Genomic DNA, 20,792 nt, shown 5'->3' with positions numbered 1-20,792 from the left:
AGTAGGAGATTAAGATTAGCATATTTAATGAAGTATCAATATGTGGAATGATGCCCTCTAGAATTAATGCAGAAGTTGTAATGCAGAGAAAAACTATGAGCCAAGCACAGAATTCACTAAGAAGTATCTTAAGACTAATGGCAATGACAAATGACAGCTACCAAAATTTGGTGGTAAAAAGGAATGTGAGTCAACCTCAAAGGAGAAGAGTGATGGTAACAAAGGGAGAACATGGAGTGATCAGGAAAGTTGTGTGTTGTGTGAGAGCCAGACTTCTGAAAAATGCCAGAAGATGAAAATGAGAAAGGAAAAAATTAAAATAAAAGCAAAATAATGATCATAGGAAGCTCTAGAGTAGGGAGGTCCAGAAAAAAAAATCCAATAGTTCAAGTAGAGTGAATACTGTTCTGGAATGGAGAATGGCTGAATAAGTTATGGGATATAGGGGGCAATGGATAGAGCACCAGCCCTGAAGTCAAAAGGACCCGAGTTCAAATCTAGCTTTAGACACCTAACTTTGCCTAGCTGTGTGACCCTGGGCAAGTCACTTAACCCCAATTGCCTCAGCAAAAAAATTTAAAAAGAAATAAAAAAGAAAAAAGAAATGATCAGCAGAATGATTTCAGAGAGGCCCAGACTTACATGAACTGATGGTAAATGAAATAAGGCAGAACCAGGAGATCATTATACACAGCAACAAGATTATGACAATCAATTCTGATGAACATGACTCTTTCCTACAATGAGATGATTGAGGCCAGTTCCAATGGTCTTGTGATGGAGAGAGCCCTCTACACCCAGAGAGAAACTATGGGAACTGAATGTAGATCACAACATAGTCTTTTCACTTTATCTGCTTTCATTTTGTTTTCTTTCTCATTTTTTTCTTTTTGATCTGATTTTTCTTGTGCAGCATGATAATTATGAAAACATATATAGAAGAACTGCACATGTTTAGCATATTGAATTACTTGCAATCTAGGGGAGAGGGTGGGGGGAAAAGAAGGGAAAAAAATCTGGAACACAAGGTTTTGAAAATTACTCATGATTATGAACGGATTAAACCATTCTGGAGAGCAATTTAGAGTTATCAAACTATACATATCTGGGTCAAAACTGACCCAGTTTGCCTATTGGGCTTATAATCCAAAGAGATCTTAAAGGAGGAAAAGAGACCTACATGTGCAAAAATGTTTGTGGCAGCCCTTTTCATAGTGGCAAGAAACTAGAAACTGAGTGGATGCCCATCAGTTGGGAAATGGCTGAATAAGTTATGGTAGATGAATGTTATGGAATGTTATTGTTCTGTCAGAAACGACCAGCAGAATGATTTCAAAGAAGTTTGGACAAACTTATATGAACTGGTGCTAAGTGAAGTGAGCAGAACCAGGAGATCACTGTACACGGCAATAAGATTAGTCAATGATCAAGTCGGATGGACATGGCTTTCTTCAAACAATGAGATGATTCAGACCAGTTCCAATGGTCTTGTGATGAATAGAGCCATCTACACCCAGAGAGAGGCGTAGGAACTGAGTGTGGTTCACAACATAGCATTTTCACTTTTTGTTGTTTGTTTGCATTTTATTTTCTTTCTCATTTTTTTCCCTTTTTGATCTGATTTTTCTTGTGTATCATGATAACTGTGGAAATACGTATAGAAGAATTGCACATGTTTTAACATATTTTGGATTACTAGAGGAAGGGGGAAAGGAAAGAAAAAAATTTGGAACACAAGGTTTTTGCAAGGATGAATGTTGAAAACTATGCATGTTTTAAAAACAAAAAGCTTTAAAATAAAAACACTAAATAGTTATTCCTCTGATCAAATGCTCAAAAAGCTTAACTGACTCTAAAATAAAATGCAGGCTCCCCTGTAATCTTTCCATTGAATCTTCTTAGATCCAGCTAAACTAGTCTTTCTTAATTGTCCCTGGCAAGTGACACTCCACTTTCTGCCCCTTTACCTTTGTACAAGCAATCATCCACACTTGGAATTCACTCTTCAAGAGTCATTTCCTGCATCCTCTAACTCCCCTTGGAAACACCTCGTATTTATTTCATCAAAACTTTGTACATACACACACATGTGAGAGTGCACACACATCCCTTGTTTCTCCTAAAATACTATAAACTCAGTGAGAGGGCAGGGAAGGCGTTTTGTCTTTATGTCCTCAGCATCTTGCAGATGATTCCCTGGTATATAGTTGGCACATAACAAATGCCTTTTAATTGGTTTATTGATTTTTATCTCTTTTTGTTATTTAGTCAACAATATTACTTTTTTTTTTAAATGTTTTACATTGTTGTCAGTTTTCAGTCAGTAATTTTAAAAACAAAACCACTCTGTATGGAAAGAAATACATAATAGAATGGTCACTCCCAAGCCCAGCATTGGCCAATTAACTTTATCTCTTCTTGTAGTCTTCAAGCCTATTTGATTTCCCATACATGACTTCTGTACCAATCGTTAATCCTTTCTACATGCCAGTTTTTTGGGTTGTATTCATGCATATTTCCAATGATGACCTTTGCTTAGTAACTGGCATAAGTGATATCACTGAAAACATGCATACTGATAAAAGGAGACGACCGGTCATGTGGCATGCTGAAACAATTACAGACAGCTTTACCACTCAGCTAATATACCAAAAATGTAATAGAAATCTAGAGGAAGGCTTTTAGTCCATTGGGTGGATCCTATGGTGGATCTATGGAAGAACATGGAAAAGAATTGCATGGGATAAGAAAGCATGGAGGGACAAGATTACACACATTAAGAAATAAAATTATCTATCAAAAAAAGAAACAAGCTGACTTCAGAGATGGTAGAATTCTCCATTCTCCCTTAAAAGACACTGATTTCAGCCCAGCTCTAAGGAGTACAGACATACAATCCAAAGCCTAGACAGAGTTCCACCTGCTGGTCACATCAAGTCTGAAGAATTCATGGGTGACTCAATCAGTCAAAATGCTGTGTAATAAGGATGGTTCCTCCAGGCCTACGCTTACTTGAATACATCCCTCCCCGTCTCCCACTTTTCTCCAAGCCAAGCAATCATTTAACACAGAATTTAAGATACCAGCTGTAAAATTGAACCAGTTCTTTAAAACATAATTTTCCAATTCCTAAAATCTACCTTGAAAGAGTCAGTCAAGACCAAGTTCTCTGACCATCTTTTAACCTCACTATACACACACACACACACACACACACACACACACACACACACACACACTCTCTCTCTCTCTCTCTCTCTCTCTCTCTCTCTCTCTCTCTCTCTCTTTGTCTCTGTTTCTCTCTCTCTCTCTGTCTCTCTCTCTTTCTGTCTCTCTCTATGAGATCATGGTAGTAAGAGATGAAACAATCAATCAAAGCTGTCCCATTTTTTCTCACTAGGCTATTTCTAGACCCAGCCAATAAATATATGGGACTTTTATCTGCCTAAGTAGCAGACGGGCTTAAATAGACCGTCTAACAGAGATCGCAGAGCTGACTGATGAACATCTGAATGGGAAGTGAAATGGGATGCTGCAGCGATGCCCCTCAGAAACATGCACTAGCAGAGGCACGCTTTGAGGTTAGTAGGTGAGCAATAAAAATAAAGAAAGAAGTAGTTGGCAGCCTCCTGTGTGGCAGGTTGGCATATTAAACGACTCAGATCCCAAAACGAAGGTCCCAACATGTAGGAGGGGCTGCTGAGCGAAAGCTGCCAACAGAGTCGTCACCGCCTTCAGGGAAGGGGGAAGACGAGGGGGAGGGGGCGGAAAGGGGAGCAAAATCTACTAGCCCTGTGGGCAACAGCCTGGGATCCACTCCAGGCCGCCCCGTCTCCTCACTGCCTTCCGATGCCTCCTCTGGGCAACCTCACTGTTACTCAGAAATGTGTGCAGAGTGAAAGGCTGCAATAAACAATTTCTGGGGTTTTTTAAGACTGCTTTTCCCCCAGTCCCTGCTCGGTGAAACATCACCACTCAGGCCACAAATCTTGTCTTTCCTCCCACCTTCCAGGAATAGGAGACTAATGAAGCTAGGATCCGTTAGAAGCCCTCAAACAGTGACTCATGCCGGCGTCCTCCGGCTCCGCACAGCGACCCCCGGGCCGCACCTCCCTGGAGAGCAGTCCTGGGGTCTCCTCCACATCAACCCTCCCGGAGCACGGACGACCCCGGTGACCCCAAGGGTGAGCCACACCGGGATTACCTGGTGGCCTCCGGCCCGGCACGGGTCTGCCCAAGCAGCTCCAGCGGCGTAGTAGCCCCCGCCGCCTCCGCAGGCACCGCAAGCACCGCTGCCTTCTCCGGGCCACACAGCCTCCGCCGGGCCGCCTCCGCGCATCCTCCAGGGCCCAGGAGGCGGAGGGGGAGGCGGCTCGGGCCGCGATGAGGCGGGGGGCCCAGACGGTGGCACATCTCCAATGTTGGGTCCGGGTCCGGGCCCAGCTCCGTAATAGCGGCTGTAGCCCGGGCCATCGCTGGGGCCATATCCCGATCTCCTCAGGGTAGACATTGGCTCCGCTAACCCGCCGCACTTCCCGCTCCCCCCACTCCAAGCCCACTGCGCAGGCGCCCGCAGAATGCGAGGAACTAGCCTGGGAAAAGGAGGCGGAGCAAAAGCGGCCAATCGCCTCCCCGGCTCCTCCCCCGCGGGAATACAGCTCATGGTCCACATGTCGACCTATGAGACCGAAGAGGTGAGGGTTTGTGAAGCTGTGCTAGTTTGGGCCGACCTTCGTGAAACGAGATGGGGAGCGGAGAAACGGGATCCGCAGCTTTTCCTCAGCCTAAAAGGGAACAAGACGCGTTCTCCACTACCTAGCGTGGTTCACGTTACATCTCTTTCCTTTCTCTTTCCTTAGGGACCTGCGCCGTACAACCCGCTCCTAGAAGGGGAACCCACGTGATACCGGAAGTGGGCGGGGTCTAGGAGGAACTTCCGGTAACCCCTCCGCGGCTCAGCCGCGGAGGGCCTGCCGGTACCGGCCCTGCGGAGGAGACGAAGCGGCTGGAGAAGGACGCGGCTGGTTCGCCCCTCCTCTCCTCACCGCTCCTCAGCTCAGCTCCTCCTCCCAGTTCAAGATGAACTATATGCCGGGTACCGCCAGCCTCATCGAGGACATTGACAGTGAGTGGCCGCCGGTCTAGTTCCCTTCCTTCGCCGTTCCGCTTGTTCCCTCAGGCTCGGGTAGGGCGGAGGCCGCGGTCGGGATGCGACTCCGGGCCGTGGCCCAGCCCTCGGGAGAGGGGCGTTCTCTGAGCATGGACAGCCTGGGGTTGAGGCGGCGTTTCCCAATCACACAGTGTTCCCTTTTCGCCCGTTTATCTGAAGAAGGCAGTGGAGGTCATTCAGAGGCTCCCAAACCGCCCTCCTGATTCTGAGTCCCTGCCGTTTGCGTGGCGTGTCCTCGGAAGCCTGGACTAAGGGGGGAATCACGTAGGCCATGGCAACTCGGGAAGACCCCTTACTAAACTACGGGAGCGCGGTTTTATGGTCTGGCGCCCATAGTTAAAAACAAGAAACTTGGAGAAATAGCGAGCCGTGTCCTAGGCCCTGGGCAAAGTGCTCAAGAGATGGGCCCATAGTGAGGAGACACATAACTGACAGAAACGAGGTATATGATATAATTTTCAAGAAGAATGGAGCCCACTCTGTTCTCGAAGTTGTTGCAAACGTTTATTTTTCTATCCAATCTCCCAGCCCCTATTTCAATTCAGCCAATATTTCAGTGCCACAGTACCCACTCCACCCCAAAAAGTTATCCCTGGAATTTATGGTTCTTGAAGCTATCACAGAGTATATATGCTAAATTTTATCTTAGCCCAAATAGGTTGAGAGATAATTAGCAAAGTAATTTCACTAGGGAAAGGGAAAGGAGAGATCAGGCCTAGTCTGAAATAGAAGGTGCTACCAGACGTGTGATTTCTTATGTAAAGTTACAGTGATAGAAGAGGGGATGCTGTGTAACAGGAACGGCTTTAGGACCAGTTGGAATGGAATAGCGTTCATGAAGAAAAATAATGTGACTGGAAGTGCCTTAAAAACCAGACCGTGGAGCTTCTTAAATGTCAGGCTGAGGATTCTGTATTTTATGCTAAAGGCCATTAGGGAGCTACTCAGATGTCTCATTGTGGGGGTGGGGTGTAACATTCAGAGATATGCTTCTGGAATATCAATTTGGCAGCTTTGTTGGAGGATAATTGGAGAAAGGACAGACTGGACCAGTTAGGCTAGTGGTACTCTAGGTTTGCACTTCATATCTGCTATATAAAATGGAGAAATAGAGGTAGAATCCCTTCATGCTATCATTTCATACTTAAATACTCTTTTTCACAGCCAAATTCCTAAGGGGAAAAAATTGAATATATTCATGTCTCCTTTTCTCCCCTCACTTTTTAACAAACCCTTTGCAGTGGAGCTTCCTACTTCATAACTCAATCAGTTCTGTCCTGTTGGTGATGATCTATTGTTGGTGATCTCTTAATTGTCCAATCTAGTGGCCTCTTCTCTGTGTTCGTAGCTTTTGACAGGCCATTCTCTTCCCGGATTCTCTCTTCTATAAGTTTTTAATGGCACTGCTCTCCTGTCTGTCTGTCAATTTCATCTGTTTTGCAGTATCATCTTCCATATTCTGCCCTCTAATAGAATGTATCCTAGACCCTCTAGGTATGCTTTTAGTATTCTCATCAGCTTTTCAATATATATTCAGTTATTTCTATGCAGATATTTCGCAGAGCTATAAATACATCCCTAGTTGTTTTTACAGAATCCCACATCACCAGCTGTCTCTTAGACATTTCCAACTGGATATCCCTTAAGCATTTCAAACTCAACATGTCCAAAACTGAACTCATTATCTTTCCTTCCCATACTCACCTCTGCTAACTTCTCTATTTCTATATCCTCCTCATCTAAATTTTGAACCAGTGAGTCATCCTCAACTCCTAACTTTCCCTTCTTTTCAAGTTTTATCAATCCTACTGCTAAGATCTCTCTCAGTTACCCCTCTGACTCAAGCCCATATCACCTTTCATCTAGACCAGGGGTGGGAGCTTTTTTTCTGCCAAGGGCCATTTGGATATTTAAAACTTAATTCAAAAGCCAGACAAAATTAACACCTTAAAAACTTAAGCAGTAATCCCTAGCTTTCAGCTCATCATTGCCTACAGTTGCCTTGGCCAGGCCATACCACATTGTTTCCCAGGCCTTATGTGGCTTGCAGGCTAAATGTTCCCCATCTCTGATCTAGATTACCAAATAACTATTTTTAATTAGTCTTTTTTTCTCTAGTCTCTGTAACCTCCACATAACTGCCAAATTGGTGTTCCTAAAATACAGATCTTTCCCTGTTAAGTCCCTGCTCAAGAAGTTTTAGTGGCTCCATATTGCTTCTGCCTGCCATTTAAAGTATTTCATTTTTATCTTACTCCATCTTTTTTTCCCAGATTTATTAAATGTTGTTTCCCACATATGTACTATGTTCTAGCTAAACTGACCTGCTTATCTTTTCTCATATGCTAGTCCATTTCCTGCCTCTCCTGTGTCTTCAGTTAGGCTGTTCCCTATTCCTAGAAGACATTCCCTCAGAATCCCTAGCTTTCTTCAAAGTTCTACTCAAGCACTGTTTCATACAGGTCTTTCCTGGTTGCCTACAGTTTCTAGTACCACCCACTGTCCTCCAAATTACCTTGTATATATAACTTTATATATATATATATATATTTTTTTTTTCTATGTTAACATACACTCTATGTATCATTTTCCCCATCTCCTCAAAACTGCTTCAAGCTTTCCTTAAGGAACATGTCCTTGCATCCTGAATACCTAGCAGAATGTTTGTTACTGCCTAGATGGATTTGAGGATAATTATGAGTTCTATTTTGGACATGTTTGCTTTGAGATATGCAAGCAGCATCCAAGTAAAGCCGTGTAGCAGATTGTTGGGTAACACCAAACGAATTCAGGAGCAAGATTAGGGATGAGCATATAGATTTGGTAGTTATCTGCATAATATGATCATTGGACCCAAAGAAACAGATGAGTTGTTCGAGGGAAAGACTACAAAGAACATGGCCAAGGACAGAACTTGGGAGAATACCCACATTTAGTGGACCAAAGGGGAAGCCAGCAAAGAGGGCCAAGAGCAGAATGTCCACAGCAGTGGTCCTCAAACTTTTTAAATAGGGGGCCAGTTCACTGTCCCTCAGATTGTTGGAGGGCCGGACTATAGTAAAAACAAAAACTCACACTGTCTCCGCCCCTCAGCCCATTTGCCATAACCAGGCAGGCCACATAAACATCCTCAGCAGCCACGTCTGGCCCTCCGGCTGTAGTTTGAGCACCCCTGGTCCACAGTGACAAAAGTCAAATAGTAAATCTGAGGAAGGGCCATTGGATTTAGCAAATTGGGATTTAGATCATAGCCTCCCCCAATTGGCATACTAACACTAGGCCCAGACAGAAGAGAACCAGGTGAAGTTAGAGATGGTAATAGGGAAGTTTGAAAACTTCATGAAAAATATGCAACATAGTTAAAGGAGGAATAAGAGTAGCCATCTTCCATTGCATTTGAGATGAGTAGTTTGAAAAAAATTCTGGTGGGGAATAATCATAACTAACCTTTAGTGAAATTTTCCAAAGAAAACTTCTAAAAATCTTTCAAGTTAGCTTGCTAGAAGAAAGGAACCCTGGATTTGGAGACAGCCCCTAATTTCCAATTCCAGGTCTAGTCATTTAACTGGTTAAATATGTACCTGGCTGAACCACTTGACAGAACTAAAAGCCAACTCCCTTATCTATCAAATGGGGTTAATAAACAAGTTATTTGATTGAACAGTATAATATAAGATTAAATATCATGAATATAATACATTTGTAACCATAAAATGTTAGATGTCATAATTTTCTGGAAACATACACCAGAAGATAGTTTCCACATTGCTCCTTTTTAAAGATGTTATAGACTTTTAATCACGTTTGATGTCTACTTCATAATTATGCCATCTTTTTCTGTTGCTTTAAAATGGTTCCATTGTTAACTAAGTTCCCTTTTTCATTTTGTTTTTGCTTAGTTCAGTGCTTTTCTAAGTCAGGCCAATTATAGTTCTGTTAGAGTCTTTTCTTCAAAAATTTTAGATGCTTATTTCTCCTCATGCTTTATTTTCACTTTAACTTTTCAGTCATAAAGTTGATTTAATTAGGCATAGTTCTAAACAGGTGTAGCAATGTCACAGTTTATATAATTCAGATGGTGTCTTGTTAACCAATCTTCAGGTCCATTTTTATGTTGCCTGAGGGTCTTTAAAAAAAGGGGGGGGGGGCATTTTGGAATGATAGTGTGAATGTTTAAAAAGTACCCTTAGAGATTTTATAGTGAAACCACCACATTTTACAGAAGAAACTGCCCCATCATTGTGAAATTCAAGTTTTAGCTTTAACTTTAGGATACCAGTTTCATTCTCTCTCTTTTTTTTCTTTTTTTTTTTAAGTTACTCATTTGTATCTGAATGTTTGTGACCCTGGGATTTTCTTGGCCAAGATACTGGAATGGTTGCCATTTCCTTCTCCCTTTCATTAAGGCAAACAAAGATGAAGTGGCTCACCAGGATCACCCAATACTAAGTTTCAGAGGAGGAATTTGAACTCAGGTCTTCCTGACTCCAGACCCAGACCTCTCTCCCTTAAGCTACCCTCCCTGCCTCTGTCATTCTTTTACCTTACATTTTTAAGAAAACCAGAGATATATGTAGTGAGAAATGAAAGTAATGTTTAAAAAATAAAAAAGAAAGAAAGAAAAAGAAAAATATGAACAATTGATAATTTCCTGAATTCCTTTCCCCCCCCCCCATAATTCTTGAACATGCTTTTCATAGAAAGGTGTTCTGAGTTGTTATAATAAGTGTTCTGAGTGAATCTTTTTCGAATGGAATAGATTAGCCTTTTAGAAGTGAAAGTACCTTTGAGATCAGAACCCTTTTATTATGGGTAAGAAAACCTAAGTGATTTTCATAAGGACACAGTAAATCTTTGCCATAGTTAAAATGAGCTTCTAAATCCCCAACTGCCAGAACATTGCTTTTCCTACTACACTATGTTGCTTTGATACCATTGACAGTTTATCATGCCTACATCCTGACTCGACTTCTCAATTGAACTTAGCCTTAAAACACTGAGGAGGATATAACCCATTTCAGAGCTCACTTTAGGACATCTAAATTTATGTGCTGTTGTACCACTGCAAGATCTATGGAACTATTGGTCCTCATTTTAAAAATCCTCTTTTTCAGAGAAACACTTGGTGCTCCTTCGAGACGGTAGGACTCTTATAGGCTATTTGCGAAGCATTGATCAATTTGGTATGTATTAGTTAGGATCTTGAACTTAAATTCATTATAGCAACAGCTTTTCATCAATTTCTGTTTTTAACCCTTTCCACTATTTCCTTTTATGAATAACTTTTTGTTTTATAAATATCTTCTCCTCCCCCAAAACATGGTTTTAAGTCAGCAATTTGTGCATTGCTCTTCTTTGACTAAGTTTAAAAAAACCAAACATATGTTTGGATCTATCCATATACATGGAGGCACACAAGCTTGATTATCAAAATTAATTTTCCCCAAGTTCTGAATTTTTCTTTCACCATTAGGTGGAGCTAAATATCTTAAGTCCCTATACCAAATTTGAGGCTGTTCATTAGCATGTAGGTATTGCTGCAATAACTACTTAAGCAGATCCTGCCCCGAAGGAAGTCATGTACTGGTCTAGATCTTTGTTTTTAAACCTACAGGGTTAAGGACTATTCCTTTTATTTTAGTTTGGCTTTTTGTTTTTGTTTTTGTAAGGTGATCAGAGTTAAGTGACTTACACTGGGCCATATCACTTACAAGGGATGCTATTTCTAATTTTTTTTTTCTTTTAGGATCCTTAGATTTATGCTTAGAATACCACATATGCATATACAACATTTATTAAATTTCAACTACAAAATTGTGACAATAGGCACTAATAGAGTTTGATGACTGGAATGTTGCTAACAAAGAAAAAAAATTAGGAAACTTTTTTCTTTTTCTTTTTTTTTTTTTTCTCTTTTTTTTTCAGATAATAAGCTTTTCTTAAGTTGTGTATGGATCACTGTGCTTGTTCTAAGAAGGTAAAATGTAGGTAATTTCTTGGCTCCTTGGAGTTCACAGTTAGAAAGGGGATAAGATGCCGAGATAACTCACATGCAATCATATAAGTGCGTCAGGATGTTTAAAAAAAACTCTAGACAAGGCCTGAGCAGAAAGATTATTATCTAACAAGGCAATTAAAGAATGCATTTTAAAGAAGAGTGCCTTTGAATGAGACTGTCAAAGGTTAGGTAAGGAATTTTAGCAGGTGAAGAGAAGCATAGAAAGACTGGTGACTTTGAAGACAGAAGACTTCAGTTTTATCATTGGCCCTGAAACCTGTGTGACCTTACGCAAATCCCTTCACTGCTCTAATCCAAAGTTTCCTTATGTAAGATGAAGGGACTAAACTAGTTGATTTCTAAACTTCTCCCTCTCTCCCGTGATGTGGCTTGTTTCCACATCTTTCCTCCACAGAGTATGCTTTCTCTCATGTTTGCACCCACTCATTGTTCCTAGTGGGGGAGTCACAATTCTCCTTGTTCACCAGTACCATTTCCAAGCTTTCCCTCTTACCACTTTCACTAACTAGCTTCTCCTCTGAGGGTCACACTATCTAGATTTTTATCACCCAGAAGATGGCTTTTGACATCCAAGACATTATCCTTCCTTGTTCAATGAGTTCACAGTACCTAAGTTTTGAAGTTCTTCTCTCCTCAAATACTAGAGACTTTAGTATACCTCTTGATGCTTCCTAAAGGAATTCACTTAAGCAGTGATCTGGATCTACTACAAGTTTGTTACCTGATTTCACCTGGGCCATGCAAATGTTTAATTTTCCCTAATTAATTCACTATCCCACTCTTCACAGCTGATGTTCCAAGCCTCCTCTCCTCAAGATTTTCCCTCCCTTCATCTTCTTAACTGAAGATCTTGCTTTATACTTCATTGGAATAATAGAGGCATTTGCTAAATGCTCTCTTTTCTCCCCCCACCTCATCTGACTTTATTCAGACTGCTTCCCTCATTATGTCCACCAGGTGAAGGTTATCCTACTTGCTAAAACTAACCTCTTCAGATTCAGGCTTGATTCCATCCTTTCCTGTCTTCAACAAACAGCCTCCACTGTCATCCCTGGTCTCTTAATATCTCCACATCTATTGTCAACTTCCTTGTTACATCCCCACTGGGCTAGTCCTGTATATCTCCTCAGCTGTGTAGTATAAATACCTCCAGTTCTCTTGTCAAATTTCCTATGCCCTTGGCACTCTGTTTTCTGACCTAACAGTTAACTGAAATAGCTTTGCCCAAAGTTACCAGTGATCTTTTAATTGCCAAATCTAATGGCCTTTTGGAAGTACCCATGTTTTTTAATAATTACTTTTTCCTTGATATTCTCTTTTTCCCTAGAATTTCTTTACTGTTTTATCTTTTATATCCACTAACATTGAATGTCCCTCAGGGCTCTGCATGAGGTCCTTTTCTCCCTATAACTTTCTCACCTGGTGATCTCATCAGTTCCCAAAAGTTGTTACTATATCTGTGCAGATGTACATCTTATGAGTTAGTCTTAACTATGCCTTTTGGACTTCTCAAATTCATATATCCAAAATAGCATTCTTTCTTTTTTTCCTTGAACTTTCCTCTCATCTAGATTTCCTAATTACTAATTACTATCAGATCCCTTCCAAAAATATCCTACCAACCTCAGTGTCCTGTTCAGCTTCCCATTGTTGCTTAGTACATTTGTCCAAGTTATCCATTGTCTATCTTCACAACAAAGTCCCATCTCTGCTCACACAACTACAACACTATCCCAGGCCTTCAGTACCTTTTGCTTATACTATTATTATAGCCATCTCACTGGTCTCCCCTGCCTTAATTTTCTTCCCATTCAGGCTATTTTCCACTCAAGTTCCAAGATAATTCTTCTAAATCATAGGTATAACCATGTTACTTCCCTCCTCATTAAGCTCCATTGGTTCTCTATCTCCAGGATCATGTAATAACTGCTCAGCTTGCCATTTAATCTGGCTCTTTCCTACTTTTCTTGTCTTCTTATACTTCTTATGTTTGATATACATTTGTGATCTGTCTTCACTAGCCCACTTGCAGTTCTTCTGCATCTTCTGTCCCCATGCCTTTGACACTGTTTGTCCCTTATATTGGAATGCTCTGCTCTCCCCCTTCCATTTTAGTTTCCTTTAACTCCTTCAAGACTAACCTCAAATTTCACCTTTAGGAGGGATGGGGAATGGAATAAGCATTTATATAGTGCCTGTTATGTTCTAGGAACTGTGTTAAGTGCTTTATAAATATTGTAATTTGATCCTTACAGTAAACCTGGGAGGTAGGTGCTATTATCCCAATTTTGAAGAAACTGAAGTGATTGAAAGGATAGAGCTAAAGTGATTTGAATTGGGTCACACAGCTAGGTGTGTAAGGCCATATTTGAAATTGGGTCTTTCCTGACACCAGGCCCAGTGCTCTATCCATTCTGCTATCAGCTACCTCAGGAATCCTTTCTCAGTTTCCCTCAGCTATTCATGCCGCCTTCTTTCAGATTATCTATGCTCTGCTCTGTTTGTGTCTTGTATGGATGGACTTCTTATCTTTCCCATTAGGATATAAGCTCTTGGAAAGTAGAAACAGTTTTTGCCTCTTCTCTATTCCCAGAGTTTAGCACAGTGCCTACTTACTTGAATGACTAAAAAATCCCTTCCAATCCCAAATCTTTAATTCTATGGCAATTTAAGCATAGAGAATAAATAACTGAATCAAAGATTCAGAGGTACATGAGAACCCAGTTGATTGGGGTAGATTTTTCCCACTTGGAGCATAGGGTATATAGAGGATAGTAATATGAGAAGAGGTATATTTGTATCTCGAAGTCATTTAATATCAAAGATCTAGTTTTCTTTCTGAGTATTTTATGAATTAAAAGTTATGAAATGAAATTAACTGAATAGCACCTGACAGTGAAATAATGAAGGTCAATTCCTTGAGTAATAATCCATGTGACATACAGTTGTTTGATGATGGTAGTGAGATGCAGTGAATAATCAAAGGTTAGGCATGAAAGTGAATCAAAGGTGAAAGCATGGCCTTTTGCCTTGCCATTATAAGTTAAGGAATAAGGTTGTATTAACTTCATCAAGTTCAAAAATAAACTGAATAGAAAAGTACTTCTAAAAACCACATCAATAGGTTAAAAAATTAAATTAAAAAAAAAATTAAACCACCAGCTATATATCAAGTGTGGGGATACAGATAAGAAAAGAAAGGCAGCCCTTACCCTCAAGGAGCGCATAGTCTAATGAAGGGAGATTCATAAAAGAAGGAGGAGAAGAAAAGCCAGGGAGGGAATAGTGAAGTGATCAAGTATACCCTTCCTTGACTTTCTGGTAGAAAATAGACTTCTATAGTCTGTTCCCTCCTTAAAAGGAAATGAAGAAATTCGTAGCTTGCCCTTCCTATCAGTGACAAAGGGTAGTGAGAAAGTAAGAATATTAAGGCTGATATGATCCTAGAGAATGATGAGATTCCCACCCATGAGGTGCAAAGAAATCCAAAATGAATACAACTGGATAGGGTTGTTCACAGTTATTGTAATATAAATTACTAATGTGAGAAAATTATTTAACAATAAAGTTTGATGAATGTCAGTTTGATTAAATCTTAGGCATATACTATGCTAGGAACTGAGGATACAAAGAAAAATGAAATAATCCCTACCCTCAAGCAGTTGACATCTCATTGGAGAGGTACATTAATATTTTCCCATGGTCCTGTGGCTCTGTCTTCTCAAGGTCTAAGGACATGCCCTCTCTTCAGCTGACAGGATGTTCTTTTAATCTAAGCATCCTAAGAAGCTTCCCTGAAATGTATTAGGTCTTTTATTCAAGGGAGACTTATTAGGCCTTGGAGACCAAAAGCTTACTTCCTAATTTTGATAACTCAATTGAAGTTTTAATACTATATGCTTTCATGGGACATATCTGGAAATACCATTGTTATTTGAATCTCCTAATTTAAACAGAGACTTACCTTCAAATATACATATATACTAAATGGGCTTTGCATACTTATACTCAGGAATTTAAAACTAAATCTCTCTTCCCTCTCTCTCCTGACATACTTACAGCTAATTTAGTGTTACACCAGACTGTGGAACGTATTCATGTGGGCAAAAAATATGGCGATATTCCTCGAGGGATTTTTGTTGTCCGAGGAGAAAATGTGGTCCTCCTTGGAGAAATAGTAAGTAAAGAACTATGGTTGAGTTGGGTGCCACATCTTTCCAGTAATGTATAAGTTTTTTTCTTCTTTATTTCCTTGAGCAACTCACTTAGAACCAGAGAATCATTTGGTAAGGCCCCTGGCACAGTGACTAGAACACTCATGCTACTGAGCTGGCTCAGCTCGTGGCTGTCTCAGTGTGTGATTTTGGCCAAGGCAGTTACTTCTCTGGGTCTTCATCCAAGGGAACTTTGTAGAATAAAGTCATTGGATTCAGTAACTTGCAGTTGACAAGATGATTGCTTTTAAATTTGTTTAAAAACAAAGTTGCTTAGTTTTGTCCAACACTTCATGACCTCACTTTAAGTTTTCTTGGCAACTATACTGGAGTGACTTGCTATTTCCTTATCCAACTTATTCTACAAATGAGGAAACTGAACCAAACAAGATTAAGTGACTTGTCCAGGATCACATAGCTAGTAGGATTCTGAGGCTGGATTTGAACTTAAGTCTTCTTGACTCCAGGCCTATCCTCTGCACCAGCTCTAGGTCCCCTTTAAACCTAGACATTCTAGTTAAACATCATTGTACCTGACCTGTCATGAAATGCTGTCCTGTGCTTTTATAGAAATAAATGCAGTAAATTTATTAGAACAGGCACTGAGAATGCTCTGGGTATGTGAGGAAATAGAATGAGTCTAGAACAAAATTTGCTAAATGATAATCTCTTCTTTATGGGAGAAATGTCAAGTTCCTTAACTTATCTATGTGCTGCAGGCTTTTAATAATGCTGTAATGAGAAACAAAGATTAAGAATGATGTCATGTTATTATGTAGAAACTTTTGCTTGAAGACTTTATGTAATAGTCCTAAAGAGAGTTAAGAACATGCAAAATCAAGAAGATTTTACAAATGATAATAAGCAATCACTAAATTCTTCAAGGACACCACACTTGACTTTAAATAATATAGCCTTTGATTGCAAGAGAACAGCAACATAAATGTATTGGATTAGATAAATATGTTGGGCAGATAAGGAGCCAGGAACATGATCATTCCCATCTAGCTGCCATTGATGGTAACTGAAGGAGAAACTGTGCTGTAGGGAAGAGCTACAGGTCACATCAATGTTTTCAGCCATACTTACATACTGGTACAGCAAAAATATTTTTGGATATGAGTGAGAATAGATGTTTTGATATCTTCTTGCTTATGTCCCTGGGGTGAGATCATTTATGGAATTAGCTTCTGCTCTCTTAATCTCTTTTCATATTCCAGATCAGATTCCCATCTCTGATACATATAGCATTCCCCAAAGTACTGTGAGGTAACTGAAATTAGTATCTAGTTATTGTGCATAACACCCAGAGTAACTGTGCCTCTCTTTTTCTGAAATCACATGTTAGCAAACAGAAAGATATGTTCAGTGAGAGAATAAGCTGACCCCTCCCCCAAAAGATTATCCGACTGAGTGGTCTCTTAAGAGATTATTACTTTATTGAGTCCTTCCCCCAGACTAAGAAAAGAATACAGAATATATTTACTTCATATCTTCAAAAACCCCTCACATTTAGAAGAAAAAAGATTGTGTATCTTTTACATACATGAAACAATTCTAATGTTTCTGTCCCCATAAGTAATTCATCAGATCTTTCATGAGAAAATATATAAAGGCATCTCAGGTAGAAATGGGAAGGTAAGGAGAAATATTGCTAATACATAATAATTTAAATTTGCTTAGGAAAATTTATAGGCTTGAAAAGGAATGATTTAGAATTCAGCCTAATTATACCCTCAAACCTCAAACCACTGAGGGAGTTTAAGATAGTCAACCTTAGACTGGAAATACCTCCAAAACCAAAGCTATAATCTTCCTGAATGTACAAAAAAGAAGCATATTTTCATATTAAAAAAAGTCTTAATACTGATGGGGTCCTAGTGACCGAAAGTTGTGGAAATTCCCTTTTGGTCGGAGGCGCAGTTTCTTCATGAACTCAAAAAGTTTTAGGTGGCAAAAATGGAAGTTTATTGTTGGATGAGAAGTCAGCTTTGCTAGAAAAACTGACTTCTTTAGTGGCAAAATCCTTTTAGGGAAATGGAGGCCGGCATTGAGAAGAGAATGCCTTCTCAGCTGGCAGGGCCCTTGTAGCTATACCAAAAAGACAGAGCATGCTACTTTTAATCTTCTGCAAAGAAATGAGTAAACAGAAACCTATTATATAAGCAGATAGGGGAAGGGAATGCAGTTTGAGCTGATCAGACCAGGATCTCCCAAATGAAATTGCTTTGAAGGCTTTTTCAGCCTGAATTTGAGTGGAGATCTGGCTATCTTTGGAGGTGATTTGCCTTAGAAAAGACCCAGTCAGGAGGATATGCTCTCATAGACTCTCTAGAGTCTGGGGAGGCAGGAATCAAAGGGGACAGAATTTTAAGAGTGTTCATTCACTCCCCATCAATATGAATTAATGTGCTTTATTAAGATATTTAATATATAATAGATTTGACTGAATGGATACAAATGACTTGAACCAAAAGATTTACTAAATCTGCCTCAATAGTTTTTTTATTTAAAAAAAAATCATACAGGTCTCTGACAAATGGAAATATAATTTCTTCAGCAGTCCACTTGATATTAGTGAATATCCTTTTTTTTCCCCCCTGAGGCTGGGGTTAAGTGACTTGCCCAGGGTCACACAGCTAGGAAATGTTAAGTGTCTGAGACCAGATTTGAACTCTGGTCCTCCTGAATTCAGAGCTGGTGCTCTATCCACTGCGCTACCTAGCTGCCCCTTAAGTTTTTTTTTTTTTGTTGTTGTTGTTTTTTTTTTTTTTTTTTTTTTTTTTTTTTAGTGAATATCAACTGAGGTATTAAGCAGGAAGAGAAATGAGTTTTTGCATGTTATAAACATGCATATATGTATTTGTGTTTACTCAAAACATTTGGGTATCTAAGAAGATGTTCTGTGTAAAGTACAAACTAAAAAGTCTTAGAAATGATCCAGTCCCAAGATACTTTATTAGTTGCCCCAAAATACTGCTCATCCCCAGGAAAATGAATAGCTGTAACAGGAAAAGAGATAAGTCTTAACCTCCCATGCTGAAGAAATACAAGTTTGTATTCCATACCTAATGCCTAGTGACTGAACTAGCCCAAGGGAAGGCTGAAAGGAATTGGGACTACGTTATATTTAAGATGAGAGAAAGTAAACCAGAGTACTTATTGCCACAAAAGCACATGTCTTTTAAGACCAATCCTCTTGCAGTGATCTTTTGTAGCTGTAAAAACTAGAATCTCAGAATGATTAAAATTACTAAAACCCATAATAGGACAATCTTACTTAGGTATAAGTAGACTTCTCCTTAAGAGTATTCTACTAGCTATTTTTGAGGAAATAGATTAGCAGAAAATTTGGTTCAGTTATCAGCTCAAGTAGTAAAATGTTGCCTTGGAGAAAATAAAAGATAGAAGAAAAAGCTCATAGTGCCTTTCATAGATGTTCTATGAAAGATGTTATGAAAAAGCATGAAAACACATCACATGATGTGAGAAGATAAGGGAAGGGGTTGTTATCTTCACTGTTAAAGAGTATCCCAGTATTGGTGAAATCCTTCTCTCTGCTCAGGAATTAACCTTTAGGTCACTATCACCAGATGGTTTATTTCACATCTTTGCAATTATATAACAGTGGCTTCTTTCTCTTTAAATAGGTTCTCTGCCTTCTTAGGAGCTACTTTCTGCCTATACTCCCTCTTTACCCACATTTAGGATTACTTATTCTACCTATTCTCATCCTCTTTCTCTTTCAAATTATGTTTTTAACACCATTGTTTTCCAGGATCTGGAGAAGGAAAGTGATACTCCCCTTCAGCAAGTGTCTATTGAGGAAATCCTAGAAGAACAAAGAGTGGAACAGCAGACTAAGCAGGAAGCAGAAAAACTGAAAGTCCAAGCTCTCAAGGAAAGGGGCCTCTCTATTCCCCGTGCTGATACTCTGGATGAGTACTAGATGTTCTGCTCTGAAACTTGCACTCCGAGCAGCAGAATTTGTCACTGGAGTTTTAGTGACACAATGGTTACTCTTTACATTGAACTGAAGACTATAGAGTTTTGGAAAATGGTTTTATTTTGGATTCAGTTTCACAATTATGCCATGAAGAAATCATGTGGCCTTAATTTTTTCTTAACAGAATCATTGTATAAAGGAGCATGGAATTTTTCACACATGGCTGTGGAGCCAACAGATTACTTTCACTAGGCTTTATAGAGGAACTTATTCACTTGTAAATAAAATATGAATCTCAAAACCAACTTATTCCCCACATCGAAGCCCACATCTGTACCAGGTATTGGATTAAGGAGCAGCCTATCACAAAAATAATAAGTATTACTATTGAGGTTGGGAAGGGGAGCCCCCAAAAGTTTGGGTTCATAGACCGATGTCTGTGAAGTATTTCAAAAAAATTTGCAGGCTTGAATCCATTTCCTATTCAAGGGGCAAAGTTTATCATAATTGTCATGCCATTACAAAGCAGGCTAAATTTCCAAAAGAAATTAGCAAAAAAACAGAAGCAAAGAGACACAATTATCCACTGTTCTATCATTGACATGCTAATTCTGTAGCTGTTATAAATAGAACTGAGTAGTCGTCTCTGGAATTTGGTTATCACTGACCAACAGATTATTTTATCTGTCAGCAAAGAACTGAGTAGTGGTCTTATTTACTATTGTATCTGGATATTTGATCTGTGGGACTATTCTGAGGTCAGAAGCTATCTGATTGAGGACTAGTCTATTCAGAATCAGACAGATTGGGCATAGGAATTTCCTGAGGCAATCTCCAAAGCCAGAAGATTTAGGATTACTGATTTAACAGAAATTGCCCCTAAAATCAGAGGACCACAAAATCATATTACATCATTACTATAGTGAGAAATAGCTGTATTAGACTTGAGAGGGGCAAAATTAAAAGTCCATTTTATTGTGCAACTGTAGCAATGGGTGTCTCATAGCATAGGCACTCTTGGAATCAAACATGACTTTTTATACCCTGTTATCCAAAACAAGATCCTCCCCTGATTCCCCATTGGCTGGGTGATAGAGATTACAATGTGTCCAAAGCACCTAATTTCCCTCCAGAATTCTCTACTCCATCACATCTTCCTTACACTTGTGACCCCACATATTTGTTTACCTAACTATTCCTCTTGGCATTTGCCTCATTTGAACATAATTCAGGCCCTCCTCTGATTCCTCTTTGGCTGGATATCAGAGGTTATAGTCTATCTGAAAAGCCTAATTTCCCCAGGTGATTTTCTACCTTGATTACATATTCCCTCCACTTAAGTGTGAGTTCTTATCCCAGATTACATCTCATTTTTTCTTTATGGTTTCTTGTGAAGACCTAGTTAGCTTCCTGGATACCTTAGAATCAGCTGGAGTCAGGATA

General features: G+C 39.6%; 2 protein-coding genes across 3 annotated transcripts in view; one reads left to right on the top strand and one right to left on the bottom strand.

The window, feature by feature from the left end:
• The window catches only part of LOC141554890 (triacylglycerol hydrolase DDHD2-like), a 75,917-nt gene extending 71,228 nt beyond the window's left edge, over positions 1 to 4,689 (bottom strand). Inside the window, exon 1 of the mRNA XM_074287265.1 lies at positions 4,205 to 4,689. Within this exon, the coding sequence (XP_074143366.1) occupies positions 4,205 to 4,672 (468 nt within the window). The 5' untranslated portion in view covers positions 4,673 to 4,689. The remainder of the gene's footprint in view (positions 1 to 4,204) is intronic.
• A 303-nt stretch (positions 4,690 to 4,992) lies between these two features.
• LSM1 (LSM1 homolog, mRNA degradation associated) lies at positions 4,993 to 19,654 on the top strand. Of its 2 annotated transcripts, XM_074287268.1 has the most exons (4): positions 4,993 to 5,125; positions 10,285 to 10,353; positions 15,251 to 15,366; positions 19,182 to 19,654. In XM_074287268.1, the coding sequence occupies exons 1-4, from the start codon at positions 5,080 to 5,082 to the stop codon at positions 19,350 to 19,352; spliced, it is 402 nt and encodes a 133-aa protein (XP_074143369.1). In that variant the 5' UTR covers positions 4,993 to 5,079; the 3' UTR covers positions 19,353 to 19,654. The 2 variants fall into 2 exon arrangements, with proteins under 2 accessions (XP_074143369.1, XP_074143370.1); XM_074287269.1 differs by lacking the exon at positions 10,285 to 10,353 and having other exon boundaries at positions 4,994 to 5,125.
• The last annotated feature ends 1,138 nt before the right edge of the window (positions 19,655 to 20,792 follow it).

The sequence above is a fragment of the Sminthopsis crassicaudata genome, chromosome 2 (genome assembly GCF_048593235.1).
Source record: "Sminthopsis crassicaudata isolate SCR6 chromosome 2, ASM4859323v1, whole genome shotgun sequence".
Classification (NCBI taxonomy): Eukaryota; Metazoa; Chordata; class Mammalia; order Dasyuromorphia; family Dasyuridae; genus Sminthopsis; species Sminthopsis crassicaudata.
The sequence above is the reverse complement of the archived record's forward strand: the minus strand, read 5'-3'. Positions and strand labels throughout refer to the sequence as shown.

Bases quoted from the DNA above. Each gene is read 5' to 3' on its own strand.
- LSM1 (XM_074287268.1), top strand. From the start codon at position 5,080: ATGAACTATATGCCGGGTACCGCCAGCCTCATCGAGGACATTGACA. The intron at 10,354-15,250 runs GTATGTATTAGT...ACATACTTACAG, and splicing joins GCGAAGCATTGATCAATTTG to CTAATTTAGTGTTACACCAG. The intron at 15,367-19,181 runs GTAAGTAAAGAA...ATTGTTTTCCAG, and splicing joins TGGTCCTCCTTGGAGAAATA to GATCTGGAGAAGGAAAGTGA.